General features: G+C 38.4%; 1 protein-coding gene across 1 annotated transcript in view; it reads right to left on the reverse strand.

Annotated features, from left to right (window-relative positions):
* LOC146560997 (protocadherin-15-like) overlaps positions 1 to 20,390 on the reverse strand; it is a 170,716-nt gene that overhangs the window by 19,200 nt on the left and 131,126 nt on the right. Inside the window, exons 25-29 of the mRNA XM_085296662.1 lie at positions 12,920 to 13,029; positions 12,277 to 12,417; positions 8,222 to 8,349; positions 2,971 to 3,186; positions 455 to 543 (exon numbers count right to left, since the gene is read on the reverse strand). Of these exons, the coding sequence (XP_085152788.1) occupies positions 455 to 543; positions 2,971 to 3,186; positions 8,222 to 8,349; positions 12,277 to 12,417; positions 12,920 to 13,029 (684 nt within the window). The remainder of the gene's footprint in view (positions 1 to 454; positions 544 to 2,970; positions 3,187 to 8,221; positions 8,350 to 12,276; positions 12,418 to 12,919; positions 13,030 to 20,390) is intronic.

Raw genomic sequence — 20,390 nt, forward strand, 5'->3', positions numbered from 1 at the left:
CAGTCAATGTTTACTGTACACAAAAAAGCTGCCCAAAAAAAACCCTACACAGGTTTTTATGAAATATCCATCTTTACTAATGCATATTTGCTTTTATTAATTGTTCAACCAGCTGACTCATATGCATCACTCTAGTCCTTACATTTTTAATGGAAATTAAAGTTCGGCCTTGAGCCTTATGTCGCAATAGACAAAACTCAAGCTGAATTTTCTTTTCTGTGCCAGTTTTAGCTGGGAAATCTTTTAAAGAAAATAATTTCAGATGAGAAAATAATAGGTTGCATAGCTGAGATTAAAAGAAAAAATATTGCAAAGGACATTTGATGAAAGGAATACTTCATCTTACACATGATCTTGCATGAAAAAAAAACTGTGTTAGTAATACATACCGCTTCTTTTCATTAAAATTTGTTTTTTTTAACTTATGTTTAATGAAATGTGAGCTGTGTCCTACCTAATGAGCTCTTCCCTCTTCTCTTCCACTAAAGTGGGTGGGACAGTGGACACAACAACCTGCATGTCCAATGCGTTGACCACAGAAACCTGGGAGAAAGTGTGAGATAGCGGGAAAGACAGAAAAGAAAGATAAAGTTTAAAAATACACCGTGTAAGCCAGTTATTGACACATCCTACCTAATGTTAAATCATTGAAATGCTTCTTTAGGTGGACCCACTAGTCGCCAGCTTGTATCTGTGCCATGCAGCAAACTTAAGAGCACCTAATTCCAGTGCCAGAGTTAAGTGCATAGGCAACAGCCTCTGTGCTCTGAAGCCAAATTTCCCATGTGGCTCCTGTGAAATTAGGTTTCCCCTTGAAAATTAACAAGCACCTTAGTTAAGCACTCACTGGTCTCTCATATACAGCCAATGTCCCACACCCTCCTTCTGTCTCGTTAGAGGCTTGTTAGCTAGACATATTTCACTGCAGTAAAAAATAAGCTTGGCCACAGTCAGGAAAGATAAGCATTGAACTGGGGGCAAAGCTGAGCCCAAACACAGCGGGTGCATGCGTAAATGAGTGGGAAACAGACATGCACTCAGAAAAAGACACAGACATATATTTAGATGAACGCGCACGCAGGGAGAAGTGCATAATGTTTGCAGAGCTAATACTCATGGATAAAAGAAAGACTTTAATTGGATCATCAGCTAGTGGCAGAGGCCACATATCGGGGTGTGTTGTACATCCTGTGAATAATTCAATAGACTGGAACCAAAACATTTAATACTCAACAGAAATAAAAACAAAGCAAAACAAAACAAAAGGCAGGGATCATCATGTAAGATCATAAACCACAAGGTATTATGAAGAGAAGCTTTGCACGAAACAAATCAAACTCGCTCTCACGTATTAACATCATTTCTGAGGTTGTTTCTTAACGCAAGATCTTTTTTTTAGAAACTGTCTCAGGTTATACACATTTATATACTGACATGGACATTAACAACACAGAAGTATAATATTCCAAATAACTCAAATAACAGGTCACACTGATATCAAACCAGAAAAAAAAACACATCTGAAAAGAATTTTTTTTTTAATATCACAAAAGAAACTCTTTTACTGAATATGTTTCTGCATCTTTTTATTTGAAGATGACATTACAGCCTCTTACAGCAACACATATTTACCAGAATTTCTTTTATGTATTCTTCATGGGTTCTCAATTGGGCTGATGTCAGGAGATGATGGAGGCCCACGCAATGATTTTTCTTCCTTTTGTGTGCCTCCCTCGGTGGTTTGGCATTAGGCTCAGTCCGATACTGTATCAAGTTTTTTCGAGTTTTGTGGGACTTGATCCCTCGCTTGTAATACTGATAACTCATTTGACCTCAACTTTCCTTAATATGCTCTTAGCACTACTTGTCAGTGCTCTAAATCCCCCACAAATCTTTTCATGGTTCAGTCATCTTTCTTCACCTTTCAAAAAATATCAATGTTCTCATGCAAAACACAGCACTCGTGCTTTTTTCGTTAGAAAGATTTCCCTTTCTTCAAATACTGCATGACAGATGTGACTCGCTTATTAATCTGATACAACCTCTTTAAGTAGTCTTAATGAAGACCCTCTAATGCAGTGAAGTAATTAACAATGCCGAGATTCATACAGTGATGCAAAAGAGATGAGAAACAGAACAGGCAGATAAATGAAAACCTTATTATGCTAAAATCCTACTTAAATGTCTAATTTGGACCATGATATGAAACAAAGTACACACTCAAGGCATACTCCAGTATTGTACTTTGATATAGTCCCAGGACTTTAGTTTAAAATCTGTGTAGCTCTTATGGGTCTTGCTCCTAAAAATAGAGATCATACTTCCTCTAATGAACCTGCAAATCTCATGCATTTTCAGTTTGGCACATAACCCACTGTGGAAGACAAACTGCAACTTTTTACACTGTGGTTTTTAAACAGATTCAACAAATAAATTCTAAAGTGTTCAATTAACAAGCCTGAGACATGGTAAATATGGTAATAAGCCAATTCGTCCTGATTTTTACAGTTTTTTTTGCTTGTTGTAGTTTAATATTCTACATATGATACACAGACAAAAGTAGTTTTTTTAAAATTGAAATCCTGCCCACAGCCTACATGGATCTTTCTCAAACTGTTAAACATTTGAGCTCACAAAGCCAACATCTAAGATTACAATAATTCTGAAAAGAAAAAACCAAAAAAAAAAACCAAAACAAAGAAATTCCACAACAGTTTGCTAAAGGCAGTGCTGCACTTCCTTGTGACTACTCAATGCACTGGCACAGCCATTCACCTAGGCTTTCCTGTATAAATGAATTGTGGACAGTTGATGCCTTCGCTGCATAAATATGATGCTGTGGAAGCCAAAAAAATCCACAACCAATAAGCCTCTGCCATGCCAGCGGCATGCAAGTCAAAGATTAGCAGGGAATCCTATATTTATCTCTACATCCCTGCATCACATGGAAAGCATCATATGGATACTTACCACCACTTCAGCGCTGTTGCTAAGACCTTTTCCATAGTCATCAGTAGCAATAACCTCGAACTTGAAGTAGGATCTGCGCATGTTCCGAAACATGATGGCCGACTTGACGATACCAGTGTAGGTCTCAATGACAAAACTGTCCTGGCCCTCTGGGGTGGGTGGGATGATGAGGCGGTATGCCATGGCACTGTAATTCCCAGTGTCCTTATCGGTGGCCTGTAATACAAAACACCAAATAATCTCAGAAATATTAAAAGTTTAAGGTCATCAAAAAGAGAATATATTAATCAAGTCTTTCAAAAAAAAAAATGGTGATTGTGCATTCCATGACAGAAACCAACTAGTGAAGGAAAATTTGAAGTTTACTTGTTGGTTGGATTGCAGGTTGGGAGAGGCTGCCAATCTAGGTCTCTAGACCTGTATGAAAGTGGTATTAGGCTAGAGTCACACTAGGGAAAGTTATTGTGACCATGTGAGATCAACTTGCAATCTATGTCTTCAAAGACAGGAAGCAGGTCTGAGACCACTCGCAGTCAAGTTGCCATCTTCGAACAGACTTAAAACAAGGACAGATGGCAATAACACAGAGTCACCCCACTATCAGCTTGCACGTAAGCATCAAGTTGGCACTTGCATGCAATCTGTTTCCGATTAACTGTGATAACTCTCAAATCTGTTCTCTCTTTCAAATCTTTTGCCGTCTACATCAGAAGTGTAGCACTGTACTGGAACCAGGGGAAAACTTGTCACCTGTGAATCGCACAGAATCAATCACAACTCTCTCAGCTACAGATTGGGTCAGATCCAAGTGGAGCAAATTTATAATTTTCCCATTTACAAATAAAACAGGCAGGTAGTTCATTTAATCAATGACCAGCATGCTACCAAGACCAGAGCGAATAGGACACCCTCCAATAATTTAGTTCTATAAGCGCCGATTTAACCTAAAAAGCGGGCTGAGGTGCATTCGTTTTACTGTTATTCCTCAGCTATTCTGCAGCCCTGTGACAAATCAAAACACAAACAGATCTTTTTATTCCCTTTGTTCAGTAAGTTATTAAAATATGTTTGGACAGCATTCATAGATAGCCATTTTACTGCTATTGGTAGAGTCTATTAATAATTCAGTGAACACACCAAAAGAAAAAAGGAAACAAATGGTATAAGAGTGGAGCTCTTCATTTATGTTGATCTACTGGGGGATTTGTTTATAATTTTATTCCAAGCAGGTGTTCTCTAAAGTAGCTGACAAGAGAGAAAAGAAGTGCAGCTGGAGGCTCGTAAGTTATCTCCCCCTCATGTGGTTTGTTTCAAGCTGCCACAGCTTTACCCATTGTTATCCACTGTAAAAGGCTAAAGAGATGGCGAGGGTTGCTGCCAAATCTGAGTATTCTTAACAGTTTTTGAATGATTTCTGTAAAACACCAGCAACTACATTTATGAGCTTTTACATCACATTATTACCTGTAAGCTGACATGTAAAGCTTATTAGAAAAGGCTTGCTTATTCACACATCCAGCAGCTACAGATAAAAAATTACTGTTGATTTGGTGCAGCGCTTCTGGCCAATCCCAGTCGCAACTTTCTTTTTGAAAAAATAAAACAAAAAACAAAACAAAACAAAAAAATGCTCACTGATGGAAATATCTGGCTCTTCAGCTGCTAAGCAATAGGTTACACTACGTTTACCAGCTTGTGGCTAACACTCCGTCTGCCATTTGGTGCTGTATACAGTGATGTTTTTTGCTCAACAGCTGCCTGCTTTGGTCAGAATGATCCTGCGAGAGTAGTTAGATTGAATCAAACCACTAAGCCAGACAGCGAAACAGTGACCTGGAACGCACTATAAAGCTCCATAAAGCAGTGGGGAGCTGCAGAGGCAGGTGGTAATTCATCACTATGAGCAATACCTAACATCAGTTTTGATACATCATATTGATCCTTAAGTCAAAATTCTGAAGTGCATTACATTTTAGTAATGACTGTTTCCTGTTTGAGTGATTTTAGGGGTAACTGTTCTAAAATCAAAACCAAACCAAAAAGATAATTGATGATTCTCACAATCATCCAATGCATAGAGATTTTAATATATGAATCTTGTCAAAGCATTTTATCGAAAAGCAACAACAGAATTCACCCATCAACCTCTGAGGCATATGCTCTGATTGGCGACTGAGCTTACCGGGCAGGGATAGCTCAGTAGGTAGAGTGGCGGCCCCATGATCGGAAGGTCGGGGGTTCGATTCCCCTGAACAGCTATCCTGAGGTACCCCTGAGCAAGGTACCGTCCCTACACACTGCTCCCTGGGCGCCAATGGCTGCCCACTGCTTCACTGAGTGAATGGGTTAAATGCAGAGAGGGATTTTCCCCACGGGGACCAATAAAGTACTCTTTCTTTCTTACAGGCAGGCATCAATTTTCACAGTACTTGTCTTGGGAAAGTGACACTGATAAATAGGAGCAATCTCTTTTTTTCTGCAGCGGTTCGCACAGGAGAGGGTTGGAGCTAAGGGGGGGTGCAAGGTCCCAATGGAAGGACTGCATAAATCAACAGAGTGAGATATCCTCGCTGGACAAAATTTGGCCGAATATATTTTATCTGAGCATCATTTATGCATGCTAAAGGTTTTATGGACACCGGGGAAAAACTGTCACTTAGAGATGTTTGTTTCCAAGCTGCCATGAGACAGCAAAGGGAAAATATATGGACCCTAAAAGCTAGGTCAATATTAAAAACCTGTCATATTACCAAATATGGACTTATAAAGTAGCCTTGAGAGCTTGAGGCATTTCTTTCTTCTTTCCCCCTCATTTGCTTTCAGTCTAGGAGGGAGTGAGTGTCACTTTTTTTGGCAACCTCTGAGTCCTAAATAGTAAATACTATTACTACCACTACTACTATCTACTCTGTAACATTTACATACTCCTAAAATTACACTGCACAAATAAAGCAAACATGTCTGATATTGGAAAATTCATCTACTTACATAAAAATGTCTGCCAGTTAGTTGGTGTAACTCTTTTTTTAGTATTATATTATGTTACTGTTTCTGGAAAGAGTCTATCAGCAGAAGGTCAGTAGTGTCATAAATTTGTTATTACTTTTAAATATTATCCCGAGGGAGAGCAAGCGGCAATGAACTTTCTGAAATAATGTTTCACACCAGCAATATTCCAAAGAATCATGGGCCTCTGGGGGAATCTGTTGTGGTCCAAGAAAGTTTGAGAAACATTTAAACTATATTTCTTTTTCCATTCCTTTCTCGTTTTAGTAGTAGATGAAGATAATCCAATTAAGAAATGGGACTAAAATATAACACTAAGCCATTTTTCAATAAAGAGAAATATCAAATATTAAGGAAAAATGTATGTGAGCCTCTCAGACTGCCAATTATTTTCAAGATGAAGTCAGAACCATGTGTTCAGTCAATGGAATGAGAACCAGGTATCAGTGGGCACCCTCTTGCTTTTATTTAGGCAACAAACCCACACATCTGAGCAAGTGAATAATAAGATGGATGATATTCATGAGGAGGAAAAGAATTGCTAATGTTCACAAGGTTGGAAAAGGTCTCAGGGTCTTTCTTACATTGGCTAATTTTCATGTTTGTCAGCCCACCATCAGGAGAACCCTAAACAACAAAGGTGTGCATGGCAGGGCTACAATGCAAAAACAATGCTCCCTGTCGGTCTGCAGTTTGTACATCATATGGAGAAAGCCAAAAGGCTGTTAGAATAATGTTTTGTGTAGGCATGAAACCAAAATAGAAGTTTTTGGTTTAAATGACACGCGTTGTGTTTGGAGAAAAGAAAATGCTGCATTCCAGCATTTCATGCTATGAAACAGGGTGGCCCTGTTTGGCTGCAAACTGGCTGGGACGACTTCACTGTCACTGGAAAATAAAGAATATGTTAGGCCATGTGGTGGAATGGGTAAAAACTCCATGTCAGGTTGGAGGAGTAACTACCAGAAACATAGCTACAGTTACTAGCGTCCAAGGGGATTTTGACAGTAGCAGATATAGAATATTAGATGACCTTTTACAAGATATAATTAACCACGTGTAATGTTTAATTTTAGGTTTGTTTCAACTCAGTTCTCCAAGTATATTATTAAAGGGCTTGTGTATTGATGTGCTAATGTTTTAGGTCATGTTTATGTTTATGTTTATGTTACATAGTGTCGAGAATTCTAAAGAGTTCACAAACTTGCATGTTGGTGTCAATTACAAGTTAATCAAGAGGCAGAAAAGATGGAGACAAAGCTGTACTGATCATGTGTTTTATGGAAATCCACAGTTTTTGAAATTTGAAAGCTGCAATAATTCCCATCCCTGCCTGAGGTCTCAGTTTGTACTTTACTACCTGCCTACATCTAGCTATTATAGTGTATTTTGCAAGATTTCCTTTTTTCTTTTCACTCCCTCAGTCTTCTATGGGCTTTAGTTTGGTACCTTTTTTACATCAGAAGGAGAGCCCGAAAAAGCTCTTCCTGCAAGGCAATTATCAATATAAAACCCTGGGAGCACAGCAGAGTGCAGACCTTGTCTTTTTCTCGCTATGAAGATTTCTCACTTTTGGTCCAGCACCTGCAAAAAAAAGTCTTTAGATGTGCATAGCTTTTCTGCTTGTACCCACAAGTACAAGTGCACAGACTGTATAACATTCAGGATTATACAGGCTACTGAAAAATAGGTTATGTCTTAAAGGACATAAGTCATTTAAGGGCATTTATGCCTTTTTTATGAGATCACAGATATAATATTACTACTACTACTACTATAACTATTACTACTAGTACTCCTAATGTTGATACATTTTTGCAGGTAATGCATGAAGTAGCTCTTTAAAAACTCTGTGGACAAACACGATCCTAAATGCACAATCATACCCATAATGCAGAGTGTAAAGAGTATTGTACACAATGAAAAAGTGAAATCTTCTTGGTGCAACAGGCTGACATTCAGCGGGATGTCCAGCCATGCATCTGAGAACACACTGAGATTACACTGCTCAGCTTACTCTGATCCCAGCTGTCTGTGGAAAGGCAAGCAGTGGGGGGAGTGAAACTGACAAAGAGATGTTACAAGCAACAGGGGAGGAGACCAAACTGTGTTGCACAGAGCAAAAACTGTCACACCATGGCTGAAGGGTAAGTGTAACAAAAAAGATCAGAGTCTTTACTTTTTATACAAAAGCAGAAAAAACAACAACGACAACAAAAAAAACCCCAGTTAATTGTTTTCTTACCACTATCTTGAGCACTGAGCTGAAGATCTTAGTGTCTTCTGCCACACCGCCTATGTAGAGCTTCCTGGAGAAGACAGGAGGGTGGTCGTTCTCATCCAGAACCTCAATGAACACCTTGGCTGTGTTAGCTGCAATAAATGACACCAGAAGGATTTCAAATCCTGTTTAAGCTTTTATTTGTTAGTTCTTAGTTTCTTTCTTAGTTTATGCAGGGCTCAGCTTGCATACTTAAGTGCACCTACTTTATTCATGCTTCCCCTGACCCGGGTTAGCACCACGCTTACAAAAGTAGAGTCGGGACATGCAAGCTTAGAAAATGTATGTCATCGAAATAAAGTAAACATAGCTCATTTGATTATTGGAACTGGAGTTGTCCAATTTGTCTTCAAAACTGGCATGTCATAATAATTTTTCATGGACATCAGCCGGTCTACAACTTCAAAAGAAGGCCTGAAATAATTTCCCAGAATATTTTGAAAGTTATTTATCACTGAAACCATCACACAGTGTCAACAAAGTTGTTTTTTTCTCGTTCCTTCTCCGTAATCGACACCTCTGGATAGCTCTCACAGATTGTAAATAAAGTCAGGTGGGCAAACAGGTGTGTGTTTTTCCCTTATTTGAGGAACGCATCTTTGACCCCTTTTGTTTTACTTTAAAATTGATGCACCCACCTTTTGCCTGACTGAAAATAGTTTTCTGCGGGTATATTCCCCTTCTTCTTTGGAAAAGCCCTCTTTATTTAGTAGTAATTTCAAGCTGCACTGCAATAACCTTTTGAAGTGGATTTGAATTGCATGCTGAAAAGAGAAACGTGTTCCCTTATTACTGTCTCAGCCCCTTCCAACAAAACTGCGCGAGAAGCTATTTTGGCAAAGCCGACAACTTTGGGCCAGTAATGAGGAGGTTAATTTTGTTTTGATTGCAGCAAATATTCAGCATGGGGAAAAACTGAGTCTGAAGGATGTTGATGACTTCTCTCTCACTGCCCCCATAAGCAGATCAGGAAAACAACTGAGCCATTTTGCATTCTGTTTACCAACCAATAAGCAATAACACTCACACACTGAGCGGAAAATTGCTCTGTTAAATAATAAAAATTGATGATGAAATCTTAACTTCGAAACCATTATTTTTAAATGGGGTCTACCTTGTTGAGAGGTTTATTCTTCCTACAACTTGGTGCATAAAAATGCCATCAATAAAAGCCAGTGGAAGCTTAAGAGGCAAGCATTTTGCACATTATTGGGAATAATAATTTGAAGGGCAGCCAATAATCAAGCTGCAAGAGGGTCCCTGGAGTTACAGGAAACACTGCGAGAGGCAAGGAGGCATAAAATTGCGCATAATACTAAATTTGCTGGTTAAGTGGCCTTTTTGTGAAGCTTCTGAAATATTCATTCTGTCCCTTTAAAAAGAAACACATGTACAGAGTATTTCATCTGCCTAATTTGTCATAGTTACACCAATGCAATGTACAGCATAAATATGAAGAGCGGAAAAAAATCAAGACTGCAATTTAGGTAAAAAAAAAATTGCAGTGTCAAGGACCATTTTTCTCCTAGCGAGATAAAAAAAAAAAAAAAGTAAAGCCATGTGGCATTGGCGCTAAGGATGCACCAGGGGAATTGGACAAACAAAACACAGCACATCAAAATTATAGGGACAAAAGCTGTAGTGTGAGACATCGCGGGAGGACTCGAGGGAACGGGGAAAGAGGTCTGCAGAGTGTCTCTCTCCTCCCGCTCTTTGCAGAAAGTGGCCATCCTCCATCAGCACATAAAAACATAAATATAGTCTCTCCGGCTCACACTCTGGACACTCATAAAGATGCATGAACAAAACAAACCTATTATGAGAAGAGGAGTGCTTCTAAGCCCGTCTAGGTTTGAGTGCATTATTATTTAGAAAACATGAAAGTAAATATTGTCTTAGTCTGGGTTATTATATTGTATGCATGCATGTGTGGATCCTGAACATTTGCATACATATGTAAGGTACTGGACCCTAAGAGGGTCACTGGTCCACTAATTGATAAAAACACGTTAATGAGAAGGAAGATGCTGTGCCTCACGGGGCCCTGATCATTATAACGAGAGAAGTATGACGAGTGAGTGCACTCATTCAAAACGGGGTGCCTGCTTACAGCGTACTTGTTAGAGAAGCTCTCTTCTTTGTGGGTATACAAGTGTTGATTACTTTTAATTATGGTCATAAGTATGTGAGAGACACAGTATGACAAAAAAAAAAGAGCAGCAAACCATCTACTAAACCTTATTTATTGTTAGAACACTACCCATCATTATACAAAACATGAATGTCAGTAAACAGAACCATAAACGAGCCTAATGATATTCCAGCTAGGGCATGGCTATCAAAGAGAGAGCAGTCTCAAGTCTCCGGAGTTATTTCAAACCTCCACTGTGACAGTGGAAGCATCCAGCAATTTATGCATATTTCTCAAACAGGCAATCAAACAATCATGCCCACTTCACACAGCAATGGTATGCTGGAAGTATTTTTAAAGTTTTAACTTTTCTCTCAAGCAACTTCTGTCACTTTTCATGAGTTATGTCAAGAACAATAACATGAATGCCTTAAAGGAGAGACTACCTAAACTCACCATGTACGCAGAATTCCTGGACAGAAAGAAAAGACACTGGGATAGAAAAGGAAGAAACTGTGACAATCGGTTTTTGCCATGCTTCAAGAATCACCCTTGCCAACCAACATATTCTGCAGTTTATTTTTTTTCTAGTACACCGAGGCCTTAAGAATGGGAACACGCACAAATTCCATTAAGTGAGAATTTGCCATGATTAATGTTTTCTCACCCACCCTCGTTATGTGGTGATTTGTCTAAATTAAGAGAAATGGCCTATTTTTTCCATTGCTAGATCTTTTTGAGGAATTTTGACAAAGCATTTTTAACAATTTGTGATATTACCGGACACTGAAGCTTTTATTTCTCATACTTTGAACATTTTTATTAAATCACCATAACTACAAGATGGACATCAAATCTGTTGACACTGTTGAATAGTATTTAGTATTTAAATAGGCATAAAATGGTATTTCTTCAACAATAAGGTGATTTGCAAATAGATATTAGCTGAAAACTTGGCATATCTATGCGTGGTGTGCAGCATGTTTTGAGGAAATATGAGGAAATTAGACAAATGGAGGACAAAAGAAAAAGTGGTCTTCAGAAATGTTCTCAGCAGAAGGGTGGCTGTCAGAAGCCATTCTTAAAGAAGTGAAATGGTGTATGCTAAATTACACAAAACTGGTCTGAAAAATCAGTGGCAACAGGTCTTATGAAGTGATGAATCCAAATTTCACATTTTTTGATCAAATCATCATCAATGTGTACGGAGAAGTTCAGGAGAAAGGTACAACAGTGAGTATCCACAGCCATCTGTAAAATATGGTGGAAGCTGTTTCATGGTTTGGTAATGCATTTCAGCCAGTGGTGTTGGGGATCTTGTCAAAATTATGAAATATAAGTACAGAAAAGCTGCATCTCGCCCTTAATTAAACATTGTGGAATCATCTTGACACAGAAAGGAACAAAAGGCATCCGATTTCCAAGGAAGAGCTTTGAATTTCAATAAAGCTTGCCTAAGAGTTCAGGTTGTTTTGAAGAATAAAGGAAAACCAAATACTGACTTTCAAACTTGTCAGAACTGTACAAACCCTATTTTTACCTTATATACTGCATTTCCATCTATTTTTTGCACACGTTTCAGTTTACTGCTTTCATTTTCCTACCAAAATAAAAAGAGAGATGTTGGCTCAAGTCTTCTACATAGCAATGTAAAGATAAAGGATGAAAGCAAGTGATTATAAACTTTCTAATAATATAACCATAAATGGTCAAAGTGAGGAATTTACAGTAATATCTAAGATAATGGATGAGTTGGTCCCTAAATTGGATAAGCAGGTGTGAAAATGGATGGATGGACCTTGAATACCATAATTTCTGTCCTGAGTTTAAACATAAACAATCCAACAAAACTTCCACTGTGAGTGGCTTACATGCTAACATTTCTTACTTTTAGAAGGCACACGGAGGTTGGACATGACAACCACCATTGAGTCGGCCTGGACCCTGAGGACATAGCTGGTCACGTTTTCATAATCCAGTGGTTTTGCCGTGGAGATGACGCCTGTCCTGTTGTTCACCTGAAAATGACCTGGAAACAAACAAGTGGCGTTTATGAAAAAGAGGAAAAATTGCACACATATAACACAGTAAACAGATTCACTGGTGAGTTCTATAGTTTTTAATTTCTTGCAACCAAATGGTGATATGACCAGAACTATAGGACTTCTTTTTTTACACAATTAACTACAAGAACTCTTGAGGTGCATGTGGACAAGCAACTATTGACTGAGGGTTCCTTCTATATACGTCTTCTATTTTTGGCTGACTGACCTGAGTCAGCCTCACACCTCTGCTCTTCTTTGCCAACAAGTATGAAAAGTGATGCACAGTTCCAAGTACATCAATACTGTCCTCTCTGACTCTACATAGACTTCTAAACAAACATCTAGATGTTTTTCACTGAGAATTTTAAGATCTAAATCTCATTTTCACGTTACATAAACTGTTTGGGTTTTTTTGCACCTAAAGTGGAATTTAGCACTTAGGGTCAAAATGACTGCATTGTATACTGTATAATCTGCAGGCCATACCTCGTTCATTTCCTGCAACAATGGAGTAGAAGATGGTTTGATTGATAGCAGCAGCAAGAATAATCCCTACTGAAGTGCCAATAGGAGCCAGCTCACTAACTGGAGGGAACCTGAGGAGACATCAAACACAATCATAAACCAAACAGTCTGCCAAAACATAGTGGACCTAAATTCAGTATCACACCAAAAGCATAAAAACAGGATATAAAAGCAGCTACACAAAAGGTACAAAAGGTGTGTATTTTGTCCATTTTACAGACTTTCATAACATTGTTGCAAGAGTTATTCCATCCATGATGCGTCCAACAACCCACCTGCCAAATATCTTAAAAACCTAGTGTACCTGATGTGGGGTACTTAAGTCAGATATATTTAAGAACCTTGCATTTTTAAACATAGATTTATTTTGCACTGCTAAGGTAGTGGGAGGGTAAATCTGTGAGTGGATTCTTTTACGCTCGATCGTTTATTCATTAATTCCTCACATTCTTTGATATGTTGTTTCTTGAGCAAGCTTCACCAAAGCCCTTTAACCTTTAACTACAAAGAAACTGGATGGTTATCATGTAATAAGGCTCTTTTTTTTTTTTGGTCGATATGCTACTCTTTTAACAGTTATGCGTGACTATCAGCCACACAAGTGTGTAATCATATCCAGCAGATATGATTGTCACCACTCTCCACAGAAATTACAGCTGCCTTAAATAGCAGGGAACCCTGTCGTAGCAGTGTGACGGTGAGGGATGATTGAAGACGATAATGTCATCACACTGCAACACCCTCTTGTGATACTGTGTGTGCTTTCTCGTTTTTACTCTCATCTCTACATGTATGGTGTGTATGTGTTGCAGTTTTTATTCAAAGTTAGACTATTACTCACAGCAGCGGTAGGAAATCAGTGACAGCGTTTGTGGGAGTAATGCTCACAATAATCTCTGACTGTCATATTCTATTAAACAGAATATGTTCAGTCTGACTGAACAACATGGACTGCCGACTATCCATGTTTATGACATGTAATTAAACACTTTTATTGCTTTACTCTTTGCTGACACACACAAAAAAAACAACAACAACAAAATGCAGCACATTTAAGAATCTGTTATTGTAATTTCATAAAGCAACTCTCCCATTTTAGATGGCAGTTGTGAAATGAGAAAGATTGAATCCATTTATCAACGTGAAGAAGAAGAGCAAGAAAAACTATATTCAAACAGAAACAGAGGAGTGTATTGTCAGAAAAGATGTGCAGGTTTTGAGACGATAAATTACACTAGCCTTACTGCTCAATGAAGTAAAACAGCATGCAGAATCATCTTGGACAGTTTGCAGGTGTAACAGTTCATAGAGCAAGTTTTAGAAGAAAAACAAAGGTTCAAATAATACAGTGTTGAAGGACAAAAAGTTGTTATTTTAAAATGGTCTATTCATACTATTGGCTATAGTTACTGTTTCTGAAGACAACCAATCCTCAAGGACATTTTAGATTAAAAATAAATCTGTAAAATAGGAGCTGTTCTCTTTTACAAAGAATGACACGCTATTCATCCTCGGAGATATTATTGTGGCCTGCACTGGAATGACTGCCTGCATTAATAACACTTTCATCAAAAATACAGCCACGTTACTGACACATCAATAACGTGTTGTTTGGATGATACTAAAAGACTTCTGTTCGGTTTCCCTTCGGGTATGCTATTGTGCTGTCGCTGAATAATTGCTCTGTCTCTGTGGCACCCGGGAGCAGGAATCCACGCCATGCTTCACAGTGATGGGAACCAATTTATTAATGTGGTCTTCACGTAAGTAGATTACCTGGCTCGGGAACAACCGGTTGACAAAAACACAGAGGCAGTGTGAGCACAATGTGAGAACAGTGCTGTGCAAAACAGCCCAAAATGTCAGTCTCATAACTGTGCCATTCATCGGAATCCAGGATCCAACACAATGGCTATCCTCAATTTTAAAGTAACCTTCACTTCACTGCTAGTACACTTACAATCCACTGTCTTGTATTATATACTGTACATATTAATATAGAACGCAGATTAATACCACAAAAATTGAAATATATATTCTTTAAATACAAAACTGTAAAAAAGTCTTGTGCCACCCACCTTTTCTTTACATTTTGCTTCTAAGCAGCCAGACTTTTTCTTTTGTTTTTGTTTTTTTTAAACGTGGTGTTGAAAAATAGATATCCTGGCTTTTATGAAGGAAACTTTTCTTAACAGTCCAGTCCTTTGTACATGACCATCATTTTCCATTTTCAGAGGATTTATGTTTTTGTTAGTTAAGCCAATCAGCACAGACCTATGCATCAATCAAGCACAAGCATGGTTTGAATCCATCATCTGTTTGCTTGCATCTTCTGCTGCATTTGCATTGGTTTTCTTCAAATATTCTGGCTTCCTCCCACAGTCCAAAGACATATTACTTATTGGTATTGTAATTGTAAATGTACCCCCTACTAATTTTCCAGTGATTCAAGATCTAAAGGAGGATTAATTGGTGTTTCTAGGCTAATAAATAAATTAAATAAACTGACAGTGATAAGACAATACCCCAAGGTTGAAATTGTATCTGCACACCCTTTATTGTTTATATATTGTTAAGTAAGTAAGTAAATAAGTTTAGTTAATGGTGTTTGGTCTACAGATCACAAAAATCTAATTAAATGCTAAATCTATATATGCATATGTCTTTATGTTGTCAGTATATGAAACTGATACCCAAGAACTCATATTGTCTTTGCTGTTCATACATACATCCTGCTAAAAATGTGTCCCGTCTGTAAAAGACAACTTGTGTCAGCCTCATATGTATCATTCTTGAGGCCTTAAGCTGGATTTTTTGCTCTTCCTACTGCAGCAACCGCATCCAAAAAATAACACATTTGGGCCTCGGCGTGAAGACCGAGATAAGCTGAGGTGGTGGTAAGCGTGAACCACCTCAGGTGAGCTTTATAGGCAGCAGGCCCTCCAATCTAGGCAAGCAACACAATCACACCAGACCATGGAAAACATTATCTACCCAAAAGCAATGGACCTCATGTGATGACCTTTTCCCTTTGATATTTAAAACCCCTCTGTTGTAATTCCATGCCAGATTCACCAAATTTGAGCAGATCCTCAAATTTGGTGAATCGTAAAAACCTCCTTTACGTTGTCGTTCTTGGTGACTTATTATTAGAAACATGCTGTATCCCAAATTGCTCCACTGGAACCTTTAATGGGAACATTTTATTCCCAAGAGTTAAAATACATGAATAATATTTATAAACCCACAACAGGAAGAAAGAAAAACAAAAATGAAAAATCCTTACCCTTCTAGTTAAATTTTACCTCACTTATTTAAGATGATTTCTTTAGCATACTGGACTCCCAAAGTCATTCTTCACAACTCTGAAGTCATATTTATTTTTCTGTAGTGAAAAAAACGAAGGTTATTTGTAAGAGAAATGTTTCAGCTTTGGCGATCGTGGCTTTGGTAAAACTTTGGAATGGAGCAGGAGAGGATAACATGCGCTGACCTATTCAAAGGTTTTTCTCAGTTGGTCTTTAAGTCTGAGTGGGGTATGAAAGACTGTGCACAGCTTGCAACAAGCTGCATGGTGTGATTGCCAGGAAGAGGCAGAGCTGACATGTTATCACTTCCCTACATAGTGGGTCTGCCTGAGGGTTGTGAGCTGCTGCGAAATGACAAAGAGGGTGTGAAGGCATCTGAAGTGTGCAGATTAGTATAAAGGTACATCCACATGTAGACAGGAAGAATGACAGAAGGGTTTGTAGAAACAATACATAGTGATAGCTAGGCATGATAAGAATTAGAGATTCCAATTCCATTGTCGAAGAAAACCGAGATTATGATTTTTGGTAGTAATGCCCTTCGTGCCAAACTCCGCGATGCCTTTGGTTTTCTTAGTTGTTCTCTCTCTGATACTGTCAGGAATCTGGGTGTCTTATTTGACAGCTCCTTTTCACTTGACAAACAAGTGTCTGCTGTTGTCAGATCTAGTTTTTACCAGCTTCGTCTTATCTCTAAGGCTAGGCGCTATATCCCGCATAAAGACCTCGAAAAGCTCATCCACGCCTTTGTAACGTCGAGGCTAGACTATTGTAATTCACTTTATTGTGGTCTCCACTCTTCCCTTTTACAGAGATTACAGACAGTTCAGAATGCTGCAGCTCGCATTCTAACTAAAAGCAGCAAGTTTGCCCACATTACTCCTGTCCTTGCCGATCTGCACTGGTTGCCTGTCAAATATCGTATTCAATTTAAAATTTTGTTGTTTACTTTTAAAATTACTAACAACACTGCACCCAGCTACCTTAAGGACCTTTTAAACCCTTATGCTCCTGCCAGGGCTTTAAGGTCATCGTCACAGTTACTGCTGGCTCAGCCCAGATCTCGACTTAAGACTAGAGGTGATCGATCGTTTGCTCTTGTCGCACCTGTGCTGTGGAACAATCTCCCGATTGGCATCCGGGCATCTGATTCTATTCATTCTTTTAAATCACAGCTTAAAACATATCTTTTTAAACTTGCCTTCTCCACCTTTTAATTGCTGGTTTGTTTGTTTGTTTGTTTGGTTGCTGTGACCTATTGACCTCTTGTATTAATTCCCTCCTATCTTTCTATTGGTGTCTTTTATTATGGTGGTACAGCTTTTATCTTGCTATTACCCATGTGCTGTAGTCATTCTTATTGGTAGCTTTTATCTATGAACATAACTCGTTATTTTTATTTATCCGTTATCAATGTTTGAACCTTTTATTGTTTTATGTAAAGCACTTTGGTATGCCCAAGGCTTTTAAATGTGCTCTATAAATAAAGATTGTTGTTGTTGTTGTTGTTGTCGATATCACTTATCAATTTGATTCTTCATTGGCTCTGTTTTGAAAGTCACCACCAGCATGCAGCAATAAAGAAATTACATTCATGCAAATATATTGTATGCTGTGGAAACGTTTATGCATGTTTGTTGAGGTATTTCCCCTCTTTGTTGTGATCAGTGTTGGAGTCGTTACTCAAAAAAAGGTCATTATTACACATATTACACACAACACTTAAAAGTAATGTGGTACATTACTTAATTACTCCCGGCAAAAAGTAATTCGTTATAGCCTACTACTCGTTACATTACTTTCACATTGCTCTGTAAAATAACTCTGTAAAACAGTTGAAACACACGCTCTCATAATCACCATTTAACAATAGAAATCTGAGACTACAACACCGCACACAATTCCTAATGAGGATACACATATCTAAGATCTTTGTCTTCGTAGAATACAAAGATGCCCGCACAAAACAAAGATAAAAACCAGCATAAAAAGGCGACTGTGAACAGGTAGAAACGGAAGTTGCAGCCTGGCTGCTGATTGATTGTTATGTGTTGAAGTCGAGGGTCTGGCTGCTGAGGTTGGCATTCACTCCGGGTTCTTGGCTAGCTTAGCGTTAGCTTGGCAGATGCTTGCGAACCAAAGTTGTGTTAGTAGCATGTTGCGTTAGTTTCTGTCCTTGATGCAGTTTTCCACTTTGCCACTTACGTTTCCTTTTACGCAAAAAAATAAAAAATAAAAGTCAATATCCATGCAGTAGACTGTGTTGCTATTTTCCTCCACAAACACTAGAACTGAAATCAGTTTAGGAAGTGGACTACTAGCAACTGGTTTTCTACATGAACTGGTTCTCAATTCCCATTCCTACTGATAGTTTCAAAGAGTCAATTATGCATAATGCAATATCATATAGTGAACAGGGCCAAATTCACTTTTCATTTCTTTCGTATTCAGATGAGCAAAGATGCCATCAAGAGAGAGAGTGGGAGAGCGAGAGAAAGTAAACGAGAGAAAGAAAAATAAAGAGAGGAGGAAGATGCTGGCACATCTACAGGCAGCAGAGAATCCTGGTGTCAACATTAGGGAGGGTGAATGACATGCTGCTGAGAAGCGTGGGCAGCACACAGGTGTCAGCGAGCACTTTGCCCCAGGGCCAATGGAGAAGTGATGCTTACGAGACAAGGCAGAGGCGTATAATCCTTGTCGAGCACCACAGGGGCCTCTGTTACAGTGTCTACTATCCTTCTACCTCGCCTTCCCTTTTCTTTCATGCACTGCATCACAGCCAGAACAAGAGGTGAGGGATGGTGACCTTGCTGAGTCTCTGCTACGGTCCGTGCTCCTTTGGTGGATATGCAGATTTAGTGCCACGGAAGGTCTGGATCAACCTCAAATCCTAGACATGAGTCATTTAACTGTAAAGTGTTCACAAGCAAATTGCATAAACAGTGTGCAAATGTCCATAAATACATACTCGGGAAACTGTTGCAATACATTTCCTACCTGAATGTTGATGTTGGCAGTACGCTTCAGTTTTGGTTCAACAATTATAAATCAGTCTAACTCAATAACTGTTGAGGTGGATTTGTGCTCGAGAGTTTGTTAGTTAGCTCTTGTGTCACCCTGGTGTGAACTTGTTTGTTCCTGCCTGGAAGCAAATTCTACGAATGACAAACATTGACTCATCTGACTTGCACTAAATTATATATAGGGAATGTATTTAAGCTCCTGCTTGAACACAAGTTGGCACAGAGGAAAAACACTCAATGTTCATGCTCTCCATTAAGGCGGCAAATTTAAGGAATTTTGACAGCCCAGGCAAAGTCAGCTCAGTCACAGCATGATTTACACAGTGAGTAGCCTGTTCGGGTGAATCTTATCACGGGATATTAAAATTAATTAGTTGGCAACATAAAAAAAAGAAAAAAAAATGTGGAGGACTTCTATAGTGTTGCATGTATTTATGAGAGCCTTGTTCTAGATATTGGGAACTGTACAGCAGTGTAGTTAGCCAATTTATTTTAAAAATGAACAGTCCTTCAAATTTTCAGAACACCATCCAGGTTCACCCCATAGCTGCACTATAACCATTTTGCTTTTTTAATGTTTATGAATATTTTGCTTGATTAATTTCTGACTTCTCAGAGGTCCAGTCTGTTGGCTCAAATTTGAGTATAAAAGCCTGTATTCAGTTCATTTGCCCAACAAATAACCATATGATTTTAAGTTTTAAACAAGTTTTTGACACTTTTCTAAAATATTCACGTTTTATTGTTTTTATGGAAGGTGATGATAAGAATCAATTTAATAAAAATGAATGTATCAACATATACAGTATAATGTATTCAAGGCCAAAAGTATTCCTCTTTTTTTAAGCATGTCAACATAAAAAGCTAACAACTCTTTCATATAATGTAATATCACTGCACTGAGAGTTTATAGTCTTGTGTGCTATTGACTGAAGGTCAGACTTTAAAGATTACATGCTATGTTTGGCAAGACCAAAGAGGGGTGGAGAAACAAAGTGGGAATAGGCAAGTGAGAAACAGAGATAAAGGTATTATAGGGTCCCTGGACCACTCAAGATATTCGAAAGGTTTTGAAAACTAGTGCCATGATAGCTTAGA

This window comes from Mchenga conophoros, linkage group LG13 (assembly GCF_057382185.1).
Source record: "Mchenga conophoros isolate Kocher_MC1m ecotype Shallow Benthic linkage group LG13, M_conophoros_male_GT1.1, whole genome shotgun sequence".
NCBI classification, from domain to species: Eukaryota; Metazoa; Chordata; class Actinopteri; order Cichliformes; family Cichlidae; genus Mchenga; species Mchenga conophoros.